The 17,897-nt window shown below is 44.3% G+C and overlaps 1 protein-coding gene across 1 annotated transcript in view; it reads left to right on the forward strand.

The window, feature by feature from the left end:
* The first annotated feature begins 696 nt into the window (after positions 1-696).
* Positions 697-17,897, forward strand: part of LOC145405822 (uncharacterized) — a 152,641-nt gene continuing 135,440 nt past the window's right edge. The window contains exon 1 of the mRNA XM_080277061.1: positions 697-775. Within this exon, the coding sequence (XP_080133187.1) occupies positions 697-775 (79 nt within the window). The remainder of the gene's footprint in view (positions 776-17,897) is intronic.

Consider the following 17,897-nt stretch of genomic DNA (forward strand, 5'->3'; position numbering starts at 1 on the left):
ACTACTGAACCAGACTCAAGCCCCTGGGAAAGAGGGAGACCGTAGGCTGACTCAGTGGCAGGTGTTGGTGAGGGGAGTGGGGGTCTGATGGGGGGCAGGTGGGGGAGTGGGGGCGCGCCGTCCCTGCTGCTGCTGCTGCTGCACTTGCTTCTGGCATGGATACACTCCGCAGCAGGTAAGGCGGGCAGGGGGGAGGGAAGAAAAGAAGGAAGTGGGAGGGAGGAATGAAAGAAGAATGGAAGTGGGAGGGAGGAATGAAGAAAGTTAGAGGAAGGAAAAAATAAGGGGGAAAGAGGGAGGGAGGGAGATAGCATGGTTGGAGAAAGGAAGGGGGAATGAGAGAGGGACACAGCAAGGTGGAATGCGGGAGGGAGAAAGGAAGGGGCAGGGAGAGAGGGAGGAAAGAAGAAAGGAAAGTGAGTGGGGGGAGGAGGAAAGGAAAGGGGGAGGTAGAAAGGAGAAAGGAAGGTGGAGGGAGGGAGAAAGGAGGAGGAAGGAAGAAAGAAGAAGGGCAAGTGTTGGTGATGGGAGTGAGGGGAGTGGAGGGAGGGGAAAGAAAGAAAGGAGGGCAAGTGTTGGTGATAGGTGAAGGGGGAGTGGGGTGATGAGAGGAGGGGGGTGGGGAGATAAGAGTGGGGGGGTTGATGAGAGTGGGGGAGCGGGGAGGGCGGGATGGTGGGAGTGGGTGGTGGGATAATGGTGCCAGGAGGGGGTGGGAGGCCACCACTCCCACTGGTGCTGCACCTGCTGCTGGCGTGGCTACACTCCGCCACAGGTGAGTCATGGTGAGGAGGGGAAGAGGACACAGGGAGAAGAATGGAGGGAGAAAAAAAACAAACAGAAGGAAGGAGGGAAAGACCACAGGAAAGATGACTAAAAGGAGAAAAGATACAAATTAATACATGTACAAATGAGGCCAAACTGGAAGGATCCTACTAGTCCTTTCAAGGTAGTTTGTTACATGACTGTGGTTTCTAATTAAGCCATATGAGTTGAAGAGAGTTGAAGAGAAAGATAGTAAAAGAGATGGCATGCGAGGGAGGAGAAGGAAGGAAGAAGCGAGATAGGAAGGAAGGATGAAAGGGAAGGGGGAGGGAGATAATGAAAGAAGAGACGAGGTAGGAAGAAAATGTAATGAAGAGGGAGGAAAGATTGGTAGATGGGGTAATTTAGGAAAGAAAGGCACGGAGGTGAGTGTGAGGGAGGGGGTGGGGAGGAGGGGTGTGTGTGAGGGAGGGGAGGAGGGGTGACGTGGGGGAGGGAAGGAGTGGTGAGTGTGGGGGAGGGGAGGAGGGGTGAGTGTTGGGGAGGGGAGGAGAGGTGAGTGTGGGGGAGGGCAGGTGTGTGGGAAGGTGAAGAGGGGTGAGTGTGTGGGAAGGGGAGGGGGGTTGAGTGTGGGGTAGGGGAGGAATGACTATGAAGAAGGTGGCGAGGAATGAGTGTGGGGGAGGGTGGAGGAGTGAATGTGGTGAAGGAGAGGAGGATTGAGTGTGGTGAAGGGGGACAGGTGAGTGTGGAGGTGAGGGAGGGACGGAGGAGTGCTTGTAAGGAAGATGGAAGGGTGGACGGGCGAATGTGGATGAGAGAGAGGAGGGGTGAGTGTAGGGAAGAGGAGTGTAAGGATGAGTGTGGTGGAGGGGAAGGGGCACGAGGGTGAGTGTAAGGAAGGTGCATGGGTTAAGTGTGGAGGAGGGGAAAGTGTGAGAATGGGGCGGAGGTTGGGGTAGAGGGAGGGGTGAGTGTGGAAGAGGAAGGGAAGTACGGTGAATATGGGTGAGGGGCAGGTGCGCTATGTGTGGGGGAGTGGTGGGCAGGGAAGGAGGAGGTGAGTATGAGGGAGGGGCAGGGGGAGAGTGAAGGAGATGTTGGTAAGAGGACAAACGAGTATATATAAGAAACGAAACAGGAACAGCTCTATTGACACTTCTGGGGCTGTTAATTAAAGGGTAAGTAATCAATAATTTAACTATATATAACTACAGGCCAAGGGCAAGGACAGCAATTCAGGAAGGCTTCCCCATTCACCAAACACTTCAGTCCAAACCTACAGGAAAAAATGAGAACTAACATACAGCATGGAAACATTCAGGAAAACTTCAGAGGAACTAATGAAGGGAAATCATGTTGTACAGTCACATGCGTAGCCTGTATGGGAAAGTAAGAGTACGGTAACAAACACAACGATATTGTTCTGTGGTTGTATCCCCCATGCTTTTAACTTTACGAAGACCTTTACTTCATTAATTTATAATTGATGAAGGGCCATGTTTAGCTGCAAATTAGTAAAGAAATACTGAAGTTCATATTTTGCGTTAGCGCATCACATTTTACAACAATTGAGAGCAGTTTACTCCACATAGGCCTACTTGCAAATCTAGGGAAGAAAAATGCCTAGCCTCATGTCACTGAAAACGTTTGCCAACAATTTCATGATCATTTCCTCTAACATTCGACAAATCTGTTTATTGTTTTTCGATTGTTATATTATAACGTCTTTTGAAACTTTTTACTCATGGCTTAATCCCCTCATAGTCTGCACCTACTTCTAGTAAAAAGATTCAGTTCTTTTTAAGCATTCCTCGTATGGCTTATTTCTTCATCTACATATCATTCTGTCACCCCGTGGATTACTGTCTCAAACCTCACCACATCTTTTTTTGGTAATAATGTGGCTAGAGCTGGATACAATACTCCAAGTGTCGAGATACGAGAAAATTATACAAGGTGATGATATTTTCTGATTTTTATCTGAAAGTGCTCTTCCTATGAATCCAATGAATTTGTTGGCTTTCTTAATAGCTTCTGTAGACTCTTTGCTTTTTTTTTTTTTCAGATCATTCGTTTTTATAATTCTTAAATATTTTCGTGGTTTACATTAACGTCAAAACTGCTCTTGGTATTGCGTGTTTGACACTACCAGTGTTTAGCGTATTGCATTTAGTAACATTGATGTCTGGCGTGTTTGGGCCCAGTTAATGTGTTGCTCAAGGTCCCTCTGAATCGCCTACCTTGTAAACGATGTATCCGCTCAGTTAACAATTTTTATATTAGCTAATCTGTAGGACGGGTGACTGTGGGGCGAAAAAGGAGTAGGTGTGGGCGAGAGAAAGGAGTACGAATAGAAAGAGCAGGTGTGGTGGTGTGACAGATGTGGTGATGTGACAGGTGTGGTGGTATTACGGGTGTGGTGGTGTGCCAGGTGTGGTGGTGTGACGTGTTTTGGTGGTAATGCAAGTATGGTTGTATTACAGGTGTGGTAGTGTGACAGGTGTGCGGTTATTACCGGTGTGAGGATGTGACAGGTGTGGTGATGTGATAGGTGTGGTGATGTGATAGGTGTGGTGGTGTGACAGGTGTGGTAGTGTAACAGGTGTGGTGGTGTGACAGATGTGGCGGTGCGACTAGTGTGGTTGTGTGACAGGTATGTGGGTAATACAGGTGGGGTGTGACAGGTACGGTGGTGTGACAGGTGTGGTGGTGAGACAGTTCAGAAATGAATGAATGAACAAAGATAGTGAGGATAGAAAACATTAAAAAGGGAAGGAAAGACTGCAATAAGTAGGGAATAAAGGCAGGAAGGAAGAAAGTAAGGACGGAAGGCATGCAATATGGAGGGCTGTAATGAATGGAAGGAAGAGAGGAAAGAAAAGAAAGGATGGAAGGAAATTATTATGAAGGCAAGGAAGGTGTGTATAATGGAAGAAAAGAAGATATTATAGAGGGAAAGGAAGAGTAGGAAGGAAAATTAAACACACTAGATTACGGGAAGGTGAGAGTCATGGGGTAAAAAGAAATGAAGGAAAGAGGGAAGGAAGAAAAAGCAGATGATGAAGAAGGGAGGAAGGAAGGCAGGATGAAAAAGCAGTCGATGAAGAAGGGAGAAAAGGAGGAATGAAAGGATGGGGAAAGGATGCAGAAGAAACAATGAATGAATGAAAGAAGGAAAGATGGTGAATGAATGAAGGAAGGAAGGGGAGTGAATGAAGAAAAAAGTGAATGAATGGATGGCAGACAGAAAGATAGAACGGGAGATACTAAAAAAGAAAGGGATGAAAGGATGGATGACGGAAAACGAGAAAGGGAAAGAAGGAAGGCTGGATAGGGAACAAGTGAATGAATGAAGAACAGATGGATCAACAGAAGGAAGGAAGGATGGAAGGACGGGAGGTAAGTGAGGGGGATGGCTGGATGGATGAATGAATGAAGGATGGAAGGAAGGAAGGGGAATGAATGAATGAATGGATGGATAGATGGATGGATGGATGGATGGATGGAAGTGAGGAAGAAAGAACGGAAGATGGGAAGCAAGGAAGGGATGAACGGAAGAAAGAAGGAGGGGAAGAAAACAAGGAAGAGGGAAAAAGGAGGAATGAGGGAGAGGCGCATGTAAAGACAGTCTAGTACCTAAAAAGAAATAAAAGAAAGAGGGAGGGTGGGAAGAAGGGAGGGAGGGAGAGAGAGAGAGAGAGAGAGAGAGAGTGGCAGGAAGGAAGGAAAAGGTGAGCAGGACAATACAGCGTGATAAAATCCTGATTAACAACGACCTTGGGAGCGGGATGTATGGAGAATGAAAAGAAAAAAAAGGAAAGAACGAATAAAAAGAAGAAAGAGCAAATTATAAAACGAAGAAATACGGAAGGGTGTGAGAAGAGAAGATGGGGAAAGACGAATTAAGGACGATCAAAGAACAAGAAGAAAAAAGGATGGGGCAATGAAGCAAAGGAGAAAGTTATAAAAGGAAATGAGAAGTATCGAAGAAACGAAATATAATACAGAAGATGACAGAAAAAAAGAAAGACAATGATAGAGCCATTAATGAAAAGGAGGAAAGAACGAAAGAAAAGATGAACAGAGGAAGAAAAAACAGTAGAAAAAGAGAAAAGAGAGAAAGAAGGAAGAATGAGAGAAATGAGACTGAGAAATGGAAAGAGAATGATTGACTGATTACATTAAAATGATCATGGCAGCATATCAACAAAGGTCAATGTCGCCGTACAAGAAGAGCAAGTGCAGAACATGGATAAAATACATACATACGCGTACATACATAACCTACACACACATACATGCAGACATATAGTACATACATACATACATACATGCATACAATACATACGTACATATTCACACATACCATTAAAAAAGTACAAGCCTGTAGGCGACGATGGCCAGCTCTAAGCGGACCTAACTTTGTCATTGATCGGAAGTGAGTTTCGACACTACAAGTCATTTCTATATGGAGGTACTCCAGGGCAACATTCCATCCATGAATCATGGCCTGGCTTAATATTCTTCAGAGCCTTGGCATTTCGCGCGAGCAAGGTCGTAATTTTAGCGCATTTCATATTTCCTGCACTTGATGACCTTTGACTCCTGACCTGGCGGATATAGGTCATGCATATGCGAAACACGCTTGTAGTGCTCATTAACGTCTGTAAGCATGCAATGTTTCATTCGATTTCATCCTCCCACTGTGAAGCTTGGGAACTTGAAATTCGCGGAACGGCCCACCACAGGTACAACTTCTAGGTGGCGCTGCCAGCAACTGGAAGTGAGTTTTGACACTAAACGTCATTTTTGTATGGAGGTACTCCAGTGCAACATTCCACCCAAGAATCATGGCCCTGGCTTAATAATCTTCGGAGCCTTAGCATTTCGCGCGAGCATAATTGTGATTTTAGCTATTTTCACCGTTTTTGCATTTGATGATCTTTGACCTCTGACCAGGTCAATGTGGCATACAGGTGTACAATAGAAACTTGTCAAGTCAATGTTTATAGGCATGCAGTTTCATTCAATACCACTGAGCCGCTAGGGAACTAGGGGGGCATATTTGAAAAGGGTACTGGATGCTAGGGACGCCGAGGCCAATTTTCGCAGGGTTGCCACTCGAAAACCAGAGGAGAGAGAGGAAAATGGATGGCACAGTTCCGATAGGCAATGACTTCAAGATTACGCCCATAGAAGTCAGAGCCTTCTACGCCCATGAGTAATGCTTCTACAACTCAAAACGTGAAATGCACGAAAAAAGCGTTTCTTTTTTTGGGGGGTAAAGTGCTTGACTCAATTAAACAAGAAAGAAAGATCAAATGAAAGAAACCAAGCAAGGAAACTCGACTAACAATAAGGGCAGCAAGAGCTGGCCAAAAGATAAAGACAGAGAAAAGAGAACAAAGGAAGTGCAGAATGAGAAACCCTACAGCTCCACACGTGTCATATTCAAGTCCTTATTCTGGGGGCCATAGGAAGCTTCGTAGCACCTCTTACTTAATGATTTATTCTACATATTAAACCTTAATATCCCCTTTCAAAGTTACAGACGCAAAATGTGTGTGTGTGTATATATACAGTATCTATATCTATCTATCTATATCTATCTATCTATCTATCTATCTGTCTATCTATCTATCTATCTATCTATCTATATATATATATATATATATATATATATATAAGTATAATATTGCGCAGAAGGCAAAATTTCTTAAAGCAGCTGGTGTAGAGAAGCCTTACACAGTGTAATACAATACACAGAATATGGTACATCGTTAAGGAAGAGGTATTTGAGAACCTTCGCAGCAGACGAGAATATCAGTTGCATTCTGAAGTGCTTATGGATACTTCGTTACACCTTTCTCTCAGCGATTAATTCAGCACATTATATCTCTATTTCTATATAATTCTGTATGTTGCTAATGGCAAATGTTCACTAATAAAACGATATACAGAACATACAAGAGCCTCATGATGTAATAAGCAAGATAAATAGCTACGGAAGAGGTGCTACGAAACTTATGCTACCAAGAATATATTCCTCTGACCCACGGAGCTATTCAAGACTCATTGGGTGAAGCTGCCTGACGTGGGCCTGTATTTTCGTCGATACATGAGGGTCACTGGCACCTCTTCCTTACCAAATTAATAATTCATGTGGGGCACTAATTCTCGGGCTTAGATATGACAAACGTGTCGATATACAAAAGACATGATTACAGCACGTTTACTTTAACCTTACAAAGATTACTATTAAGCTCTTTCAGCTCTATGGATGGCCAAAAGTAGTCAGATATGAGAGAAGATTTGATGAGTAAGCAGGGAGATTCATTTCTACCTCATTACTAAAGCTTATCGAATTCCACGCACCCATGACTTCTGAAAGTGGCCCAGTTTCTTTAGGTGAAAAAAAAAAAAGGCTATAACAAAAGAAAATATGGCAGTGTAAAATATAAGAAAAAAAAAAAGGAAAAAATATCAAAAATCCTGCTTACTTCTTGGGTATACAGACACCAGCGCCATCAAACTACACCAATCACAGGACCTCTAACTTACTGAGACAATTCATAAACACACCTACGACCTATGCCCCATCCTAACTGTTATTGGTTTTCCCAGGAAGGGCAAGTACAAATGAACGCAGGATCTCCACTTGTCTATAACTTCCTGCCAAAAGAAAGAAAAAAAAAAAAAAAGACTAACGTGACGACGGGGAATCGATTATAAATGTCTCAAAATCCAAAGCCTGAGATGCGACGTCAAGGACAAAATTTCGCCTACTATTCCACTGTGTCTATTTCACTTCCTTCCTCCCTTCCTTCCCTCCTTTCCTTCCTCCTTTCCTTTCCTTCCTTCCTTCTTGACGCATCATATCAAAGAGCATCATTTACGGCCAGAGAAATATACCAGGCTTCTCTCAGTTTAGGAATTTGAGTCAGTTAATGAAAGTGAGAAGCAGAGAAGGTGAAGTATCAGATGAACTTTTGTATACGCTTCTTCAGTACGGGATGGCCTTTATTTTTTACGCAACCAGACGATTTTATTCAGCCTATCAGAGTCTGGGGGTTAATGAAAGCTATATTTTACCTCGCCTTTCCGAAAAATCTGTCCTATTTCACGATACAGTTCATTTATTATAACTTAGCTGGGATTTTAGCCTTTTTGGAGCTTATTTCACGTAGTTCAATAGGAATAAAAGAAAAAAAAAAGTGCTACGACTCTACATCCTCTCCATAGCTCTTTTTCATGACTATCATCATATTCTAATGTTAATCTTTTGTTTTAGCTAAGCGTGCATGAAGAAGATACGACAATTTTACGCCTAGTGAAAGTGAAAAGACGCTCTCGTTGTGAAGAGGGGTCAAATAAGGCGATATTTAAGAACTTCAGCTAGAAAAGAATATCCTAAGAAGAAATAAATCGTCCGGAGATGGCGAGAATACGACAGAAAATACGTAATTGGATCGAAAGGGTTAGCCACTTCACTCCGATGACGCATTTCACTGCTCTCATTACCTTCAGACGGTTTTCTTCAGCTCGAGCTAGAGAGGTCAGAAAACACGAAATCCTTCCCAACTCGAAAAAAAAAAATCGTCTAAGAGTAGCAAGAAAAATGTATATAAAAGTAATCGGATTGAAAGGGTTTGTTATACTGTACATAACCTTTTTTAAAATATGTAAAATCTATCGTAAACTTTTAGCATATAAATTACCTTACCTAATTATGTCTTAAAGTAGATTATTTTGTAATGTTAGAACCGTAGGTAGGTATATGCTGGCTAAATTTAGGTAGAATTTAATTATTATCATCATCATCATTATCATTATCATCATTTTTTTAGGTCACACATTCTTTTCTCTCTCTCTCTCTCTCTCTCTCCAGCCGAAGGGGACCGCATGAAGACCCAAAACTCCGCTTAGCCTCAGTAATTCCTGGAGGATTTGCCCAGGAGGGAGAAAAGGAGGGAAGGAGAGAGAGAGGGGGGAGGGAAGGAGAGAAGGAGGAGGAAGGGAATGAAGGAATGGAAGGAGCGATGGGGGAGGGAAGAAAAGACAAGAGGGAAGGGATGAGAGCAAGGAAAAAGGGAAAAGAAAGGGGTAAGAGAAGAGAGGGAGAAGGGTAGGGGGAGTGTCATCGAGGTGGGAAGAAAAATGCTGAGAGAGAGAGAGAGAGAGAGAGATGGGAGAATAGAGAGAGGGGGGAAGGGATGAGGGAGGAAGCCATGGGAATGAAAAAACCAAAGGGAGGGATGTGAGGAAGTATGTACAGAAGGAGGAGGGAGGTGAGAAGGGAGGGAGTGAGGTTGGGAGGGAGAAGAGGCAGGATGGAGGGGAGAAAGGTAGGAAGGGAAGGAGAGAGGTAGAAAGGAAGGGAGAGAGGTAGGAAGGGAAGGAGAGAGGTAGGAAGCAAGGGAGTGAGGTAGGAAAGGAGGGAGAAGAGGTAGGAAAGGAGGGAGAGAGGTAGGAAGGGAGGGAGAAGAGGTAGGAAGGGAGGGAGAGAGGTAGGAATGGAGGGAGAAAGGTATGAAAGGGAGAGAGTCAGTAAGAGACGGAAAGAGGTAGGATGGAAAGGGGAGAGATGTAGCGGGGAGGAGAGAGGTAGGAAGGGCGGGAGAGGTGTGACGGGGAGGAGAGAGATAGGAAGGGAGGGAGAGAGGTAGAAAGGGAGGGAAAGTGGCAGGAAGGGAGGGAGAGGAAGGAAGGGAGGGGGAAAGGTAAGAGCAGAGTGGGAGGAACACATGTAGAAGGGGAGAGGGAGAAACAGGAAGGGAGAGAAAGACGTAGAAAGGGAGGGAGAGAGGTAGGAAGGGAGGCACGAAGGGAGGGAGAGATGTAGGAAGGGAGAGAGGGAAAGAGAGAGAGAGAGACCTAGTGAGGGAGGGAGAGATAGAAAGAGGGAGAGACAGGAAGAAGACACGACACAGTTGGCAAGATTAACTGCAGGATGAGGAAGGGAAAAAGGTGGAAAGGTAGGGAAAGAGGTAGGAAGGGAGGGAAAGAAGATATGAAGGGAGGAAGAGAGGTAGGAATTGCGGGAATGAGGTAGAAACGGGGGGTGGAAAGAGATATGAAGGGAGGAAGAGAGGTAGGAATTGAGGGAAAGAGGTAGAAAGGGGGGGGGGAAGAGGTAGAAAGGGAAGGAGAGAGACAGGAAGAAAAAAAAAAACGGAGGACAGAGTCAGCGAGATTTACTGCACTTGATATACTAACACATATTATAATCGATGGGTTTTCATTTGACGGAACTGGACCATTCTCACAACTTGAATACTGCGTCGTAGTTCCATGAAATTAAATAAGCATTAGGGAGGAATGAGTCTCCTTGGTTACTAGTCAAATCGACCTTTAAATTTGACTACATCTGGTCATTAAATTGACAGAGAGGTTACGGATTTTGAAATGCTTATGTAAATGTTTGAAAAAAAATATGATGGATGAAGGGAGAAAAAGTTTTAAAGACTGGGAAATACTGCAAAAATAAGGAAATATATTAGAGAAGGTATACAAAAGAAAGAGAAAAAAGAAAGATTAAATTTAGGGAAAAAGAAAGAGAAAAGAGATTATACTGCACCAGGATGGACAGAGGAAGACAATGAATCAAAGAACAAAGACAAAGAAGAAAAGTGAAGAAGAAAGAGGAAGGAGACAAAAATTAAGACAAGAGAAAGAGGAAAAAAAAATCTATAATGCATGAGGACGAACAGAGGGAGACAAAGAAAGGACGAAGACAAAAATAAGTGAATGGAAAAGAAGGCAATGACGAACGAAATGGAGAAACAGAGACGGGAAGAAAATGAGGAAAACGAAGACAAAAGCTAATTGAAAGGAGGACAATGGAAAGAAATGAAGAGACAGAGGGAGACAGAAAAACAGAGACAGACGGAGACACAGAATGAAAAACATGAGAAAGACAGTAAAAAAAAAGTTCATGAAGGAAACAGAGACACCAAGAGAGAATGAGAATGAAAAAACGAAGGCAATGAATAAATGAAAAAGAAAGATATGAACTAAGCAGAGAGACAAGGGGGTGAGGCAGAAGAACGTAGGAAAAAATAAAATGAGGAAAAAACCAACGAAACTGAGAGCAAACCTTCAGGAAATTCAACGCTACCAACAAACACTGATGATATATTCCGAATTTTTTCAAGCCAGACCATTGCCGTCCGGCCAAGCGAAGCAAATTACCTCATTATTAGGTAGACTGTTCCTCTTAAACGACAATAGGGTACAGCTTGGAAAAACTATTTGGATTTCGTTCCGCACCTCTATCTATCTATCTATCTTTCTGTCTATCTGTGTCACCTTCGTTGCCCATCTATTATCTGTTCCTTGGAAGACTCGAAATTTTCCTTATCTGATTGTGACGAGTATATATGTATCTTTCTATCTATCTATCTATCTGTCTATCTATGTTACCCTCGTTGCTCATCTATCACCTGTTCCTTTTGGTTATTTAACTGAGACGAGGAAATATTGTCCTTTCAAAACTCTTCCCTCTTACCCCATCACGTCATATCTACCATAATTCTTTCCACCCCCCTATGTGCGCTCCTCAGATTATGTTCAAAGGATATGGAGAGAATCTGGGTTTCCGTTCGGCCAGGTAGAACATCTGACAGACCAGGTATACATCTTTCTTACCTAACAAAATCACCTGCAGCCCTAATGAGATTACAGGTGAGCCCGTCTTTAACACCTGCCTCACCTTTTCTTCATCCCATCTAACGTAAATGTTGGGAATTACCGTGCTCGCAATGCCTTTACCTTAACTGACTCAGGTATTGCAAACTGTGGGTACCTTTACATGACGTAAGTGGGTCCACATCCAGATCATATGGATGGAACTCTCCCCCAAAACACACACACACACACACACACACACACACACACACACACACACACACACACAGATGGATGAATGAATAGTCAGATAGACAGAGAGAGAGAGAGAGAGAGAGTCAATAACAACTAAACAATCCCCATCACCCCCCAAAAAAGCAACCCAGAGAGGCGTAACAAAAAAAGGCGACAATAAAAATAAATAAAACAAAAACAGAAAAACCCAGCGTACTTTTCGACTTAATTTTTCTGCAACAGACGGGAAAGTGGATGGCAAAAAATGGCTATTAATTAGGGGAGAAGCGCGGCATAGGATTATAATTACATATTCAGGTGGAGGACTGTCTGAGCCAATGACTGAACTGCAGCGTGAGTGGGGGGAGTGGGGGAGGGAGATGGGAAAGGGATGGGGAAAGAGGCTGGGAGTGACTGTCGGTAGGGGAAGGGGGATGGTGAGTGAGGGACAGGGGATGGTGAATTAGGAGGGAGGATGGTAAGTGGGAGAGGGGGATGGTGAATTGGAAACAAAGAAAGGGGTGGGGGAAGGGTTTTGAGACAGGGGAGTTGTAGAGGGGGTGGGAGGACATGGAGGGATGAGAAGGATGTGGTGAGATCAGGAAGATGTGGAGGGATGAGGAAGATGTGGGGAGATGAGGGGGATGTGGAGAGATGAGGAGGGTGTGGAGAGATGAGAAGAATGTGAAGAGTGAGGGAGAAATGGAGGGTTGGGGAAGTGGAGAGGTCGGGGATGTTTGAGAATGAGGAAAGTGGAGGTATGAGGGATTTGGAGAGGACGAAATGGTGCTAGCGGATAGGGTGAAGGAAGAGGGAATCAAGGAAAGGAGCGGTGAAGCAGGAGCGAAGAGGAGTGAAGGTGTGATGAGAGGGAGGAGGAGCGAAGAGGAAGTACTGAGAGGGAGAGTGGAGATGGGGAAGAAAAGGGGGAGGCGACAGGATGCTGGCAAGGGAAGAGGAGTATTGATAAGGAAATGGGGAGGGGAGAATGGAGTGCATGTAAAGAAAGAGGAGTGCGGAAGGATTATAGATGACAGAGGGGAGGGGTAGTGGAAGGAGATGGAGTTGAAGAGGGGTCGGTGGGGGCTCTTCAGAGTGCACAGATAGATCGGCAGATGAGTGGTGTGTGTGTGTGTGTGTGTGTGTGTGTGTGTGTGTGTGTGTGTGTGTGTGTGTGTGTGTGTGTGTGTGTGTAGGAAAGCGCGCGTTAATTTTACAACGAAGTCGCTATGTTGTGTACAGGTATTAGGCCAAGATGCTTCTGCGTTAGTTATGCAGGAGGACAGGGAGATGTTGTACACATGGTATGTTACCTTCTTGTCGACCACTTGCCCACTTTTTTTTTTTTTTCACAAACTGGTGAATCTTTCATAGTAAGATGTACCGGTAACAAGGTGTTTTTATGGCATGGCTAAGCCTACACATGAACCCCGGTGGCTTGGTGGTAGCAATCTATTCTTGCTATTTGCGTGTGTCCTGAGTCTCGGATTCGAAAACCACGCGAATGGCGGAGATATGAATTAGGTGCTGGTAGTGTGTACTTCGCATATATTCTTACTATGAAGGTTCATACCGACGTTACATTTTACTACACTGACACTGACACACATGGACATTGCCAAACAAAGCCATTATAATTTCAACATGCAACATACTCCCCTCTGACCCCTCCCCCCATTCGTATTTTGTCAACATGACTCTATCACTTTCCTCACGAAATAAGGTCCACTCCTGCAGTGTGTCTAATATGGACTGTTATAGTTACAATTACAGGCCTACTGAAACAAATTCTACAACAAAACAAATCCCAGTATTATAACCCATTGATACACCGGGATTCCATTCTCCGATATTAGGATTAAAAGCTCAGTACAATGACCATCTGCCTATATATCCCTTGTGTGTGTGTGTGTGTGTGTGTGTGTGTGTGTGTGTGTGTGTGTGTGTGTGTGTGTGTGTGTGTGTGTGTGTGTGTGTGTGCATCCACCCAATCAAATAGCCTGTCCTTCGTCCAGTCAATCATCAACTATCCATCACCGAATCAATCTGTCATCCATTCATCCAATTTTAATCCATCTATCCAACAGTCTTCCATCCATCTCACTGGCTGCTAACCCCCTCACGCTCATCCATCCATCCATCCATCCTAGGCAACGTCTTCTAATCCACGCGAGTAGAAAGGTTGGTGGGAACGAACACACCTGCCTTCCCTCTCATTACACCTCTGTCTGTCTGTCTGTCTATTTATCTGTCTGTCTGTCTGTCTGTCTGTCTCTGTCTCTGTCTGTCTGTCTGTCTCTCTCTCTCTCTCTCTCTCTCTCTCTCAATGTCCCTCACCCCTTACACTGAATCTAAATAATTCCCTGTCTTCCTCTTCATGTTGCATTTCACTCCTTTTCTCCCTCTTCTTCAATCTTCCACTTCAGTCTATTCTCTCTCTTCTTCCACTTTTCACCTCACTCCTCTTCCCTCCTTCCCTTCGCACACACTCCTTTCTCCCTCTTCTTGTATCTTTCGCTCAGTCCTTTCTCCCTCCTCTTCCATCTTTCACTTCAGTTCTTTCGCTCTCTTCGTCCATCTCTCACTCTTTCCTCTCTCCATCTTCACTGTCTTTCGCCTCCCTCATTTCCTACCCTTTGCACTCTTTCCCCTTTCCCTTTGATCCCTTTCGCACGCACTCCTCCTTTTGCGCTCATTCATTTTTCCCTCTTCTTTCCTTCGCACTCCCTCCTTGTCCTCCCTATTCTTCTTCTCTCACTCACTTCTCCTCCCTCTTCCCATTTTAGCATTCACTTCTTCCTCCCTCGTCTTCCATGTTTCACCTCGGTCCTTTCTCCCCCTTCTTCCATCCTTATACCTCAGTCCTGTCTCCCTCTTCGTCCATCTTTCACCCCACTCTTTTCCTCTTCTTTTCTTACGCACTCACTCCTCCTCCCTCTTCTTCCTTCCGCTCTCACTCCTTCCCCTTTTCTTCCCCTCGAACTGACCCCTTCCTCCCTCATCTTCCATCACTCACCTCACTCAATCTTTCGTGAATATTTTGTGTGTATACATAAGCTTCCCCTCATGTCCTCTTTCCCTCATCTCCCTCCTTGAAATCTCGTTCCCATTCTCAACTTCCTTATTTCTCCTCTCCCTCCATCCCTCCCTCCTTCCCTCCGTTCTCTCCATCTCCCTTTCTCCTTTCTTCCTCTGTTCTCTCCGTCCCCCAACGTCCTATAACTCCCCATCCTTCCCCCTTTGCCCTCCTTCGCCACCTTCCTTCCTCTCATCTTTCCCTTGTCTCTTTGTCTCCATCACTCTATATCTTCCTTCCTTCCTTCCTTCTGTCCTTCCGTATTTTTCTCTCCGCCGTTTTCTCCGTCCCCAGCTTCCTGTCTCCTCCCCCTACTCCTTCCTCCCTTCCTCCTCCCCTCCCTTCCCCCCGTCTCTTTCACGTGCAGGTACGGTAATCAGGTGAGCCATTGTCCACTCCCAGGTGTTTCCCGGAAGAGAGAGAGAGAGAGAGAGAGAGAGAGAGAGAGAGAGAGAGAGAGAGAGAGAGAGAGAGAGAGAGAGAGAGAGAGCACAGAAAGCACAGTGACCCAGCGCTCGAACTCTGTCCCTGACCCGTGACCTTGACCTCGATTGGTCTGCTCCTAGTTGAACCACTTCCACCCCATCCTCACACACAATACATGAACCTGTTTCTCTGCAGATCGCGCCAGACGTTCATGAGGTATTTTCCACACACACTCTGACCTTTAACCTTGACCCGTGACCTTGGCCCGTATTGTGCTCCCTAACACCTCTTCCTAAGCGATTTATTTTGCGTATTACTCCTTACTATCCTCTTCTCTGTCAACTGTAGAATTCCATCTGCCACGGTTTCAGCATAAATAACTTACAACTTGTTATTCACCAGCCGTATCCAAAAATAAATCGCTAAGGAAGAGGTGTTAGGGAGCTGCAGTCTGGACCTGTAATTTATGAGATATTCTGTTAACATAATCGTCTGGTATGGATGCTCCCTAACACCTCTTCCTTAGCGATTCTTTTATATGGCTTGTTAATATCCTTCTGTACGCTATTTAGACAGAGTATGGCGACACTGGAATGATTTAAGTAACACAGGGAGGACAGCAAGGTGTAATAAGCAAAACAAATAGCTTGAGAAAAGGTGTTAGGGGGCTTCCTTTACGTACGAGAATACAGGCCAAAGATACAGGTACACTAACACAGCAACACAGATACACACACACAGAAACAAACTACATCACATCAACAACTCATTCGGTAGTGCTAAGGAACACAGACGTACAGACCAAGGGTAAGACAAGGATAACAAAATAATAAGGAAAGATGAAAGAAAGCAACAGGCAGAAAGGAGGAAGCACACAAGGAACTGTGAAAGAGAACGGGTAAATGATAAAATAAAAAAAATGTGAGTAAAATATAAAGAAGAAAGACACGAACGAAGAGCGAAGAAAGCAACCTGAAAGAAGATGAGAAAATGTTTACAGAAAAGACTTATCCTAAATGAGAAGGAATGGCTCTGATGAAACGAAGGAGGGGCAGTGAAGGAAGCGAGGAGAAAGAGAAGGACGGAGGAAGGAGGCGTGGAGGAAGAGAAAGATGAAGGAAGGCAGGATGAAGAAAGGAGGGGTTGTGAAAGAAGGAAGGAGGAAGGAGAATGAATGAATGAAGGATAAAGAAAGAAGGGGTAGTGAAGGATGGAAGAAGGGAGAAAGAAAGGAAGGAAGGAGGAGGAAGTAGTAATGAATGAATGGAGGAGGTAAGAAGGAAAATGGCGGATGGAGGAAGAATATGGCAGCGAAGGATGAGAGGAGGGGTAGAGGGTAGCAAAGGAAGGGAGGAAGGGAAGAAGGTAGCGAAGGAAGGGAGGAGGGGAGGAGGGTAGCGAAGGATGGGAAGAGGGAGGAATGATACTGAAGGTCTGAAAAATGGAAGAGCAGAAATGAAAAAGGAAAGGACAATGAAAGACAACGCTGGAGACAGAAGAGGAAAATTAAAAAAAAGTAAGGAAGGAATGAAGCAAGGAAGGAAAGAAAAAGAAAGAGAGGGAAGATGTAAGAAGGAAGAAGAGACGCAGAGAAGAAAGGAGGGACGTAAAGAAGGAAGGAAGGAAAGATGGAAGGAAAGCAAGGAAGGAAGGACGGGTGGAAAGGAGGGACGAGTAAATGGAAGGAAGGAAGGACGGGTGGAAAGGAGAGACGTGTGGAAGGAAGGTAGGATGGAAAGAAGAAATGGTGGAATGAAGGGACACGTAGAAGGAAGGAAGGAAGGGAGGGAGGGACGTGTAGAATGAAGGATGGTGTACAAAGAAGAAAAAGTGGAAGAATGGAAGCATGATGTGTACAAAATGAAGAAGGAAGGAATGGAGGAAGGAAGGAAGAAAAAACGTAATGAGGGCAGGATGGAAGAAGATCAAAGGATGGAGTGGAATATAAGAAAGCTAATTCAAGTTGCAAAGTACAGAAGAATGTGCCGAGAAATTAAAATGTCTTCTTAGAGTTATGAGAAATGAAGAGGAGACAGAAATGAGAGAGAGAGAGAGAGAGAGAGAGAGAGAGAGAGAGAGAGAGAGAGAGAGAGAGAGAGAGAGAGAGAGAGAGAGAGGGAAAATTAGAAAAGAAAATGGAAGAGAGGAAGAGAAGAGACATGAGTAGAAAGAAGAAAAATGATGTGAAGAGAAGAGATAAATGAGAAACAAAAAAGACAAGAGGAAAACCAATAGGAAATGAAGACAGAGGAGAGAAAAGAAAAAAAAAAACAGAAGGAATGGAGAATAATAATGAGAAATAAAAAGGAATATAATAAAAGATAAAAACAAACACTTTCAGGACGATGACGTGTTTTTCCGCTATATTCTTGCAACTTCACTTAGGCTCGTACTCTCGTTGGGTTAGGAGGCTCCCTAGCATCTCTTCCTTAGCGATTTATTTTCGGGTATGGGCGGTTAATATCCTTTTGTGCGACATTTATGCAGACTATGGTGATGTCTGAAGGATTTATGTAACACAGAATAGGACAGTATGGTGCAATAAGCAAAATAAATCGCTTAGCAAAAGGTGTTAGGGGACCATTCGGGCCTTGGAAATGGAGAGGCTAGATGTAACTTTTACTATACTCCTTTTATTCTAACTTGGCTTAAAATTGCCCTCTCTCCATCTTAAATGCTGAGTTGTAACAAGAGTGTAGGGCCAGAATACGATGCTATTCACGAAGAGGTGCTATGGAAAGGATGTAGAGCCGTAGTATTGCCTTTT

The sequence above is a fragment of the Coenobita brevimanus genome, chromosome 68, assembly GCF_032717465.1.
Source record: "Coenobita brevimanus isolate Jiangsu-jjx chromosome 68, ASM3271746v2, whole genome shotgun sequence".
In the NCBI taxonomy this organism is placed as follows: domain Eukaryota; kingdom Metazoa; phylum Arthropoda; class Malacostraca; order Decapoda; family Coenobitidae; genus Coenobita; species Coenobita brevimanus.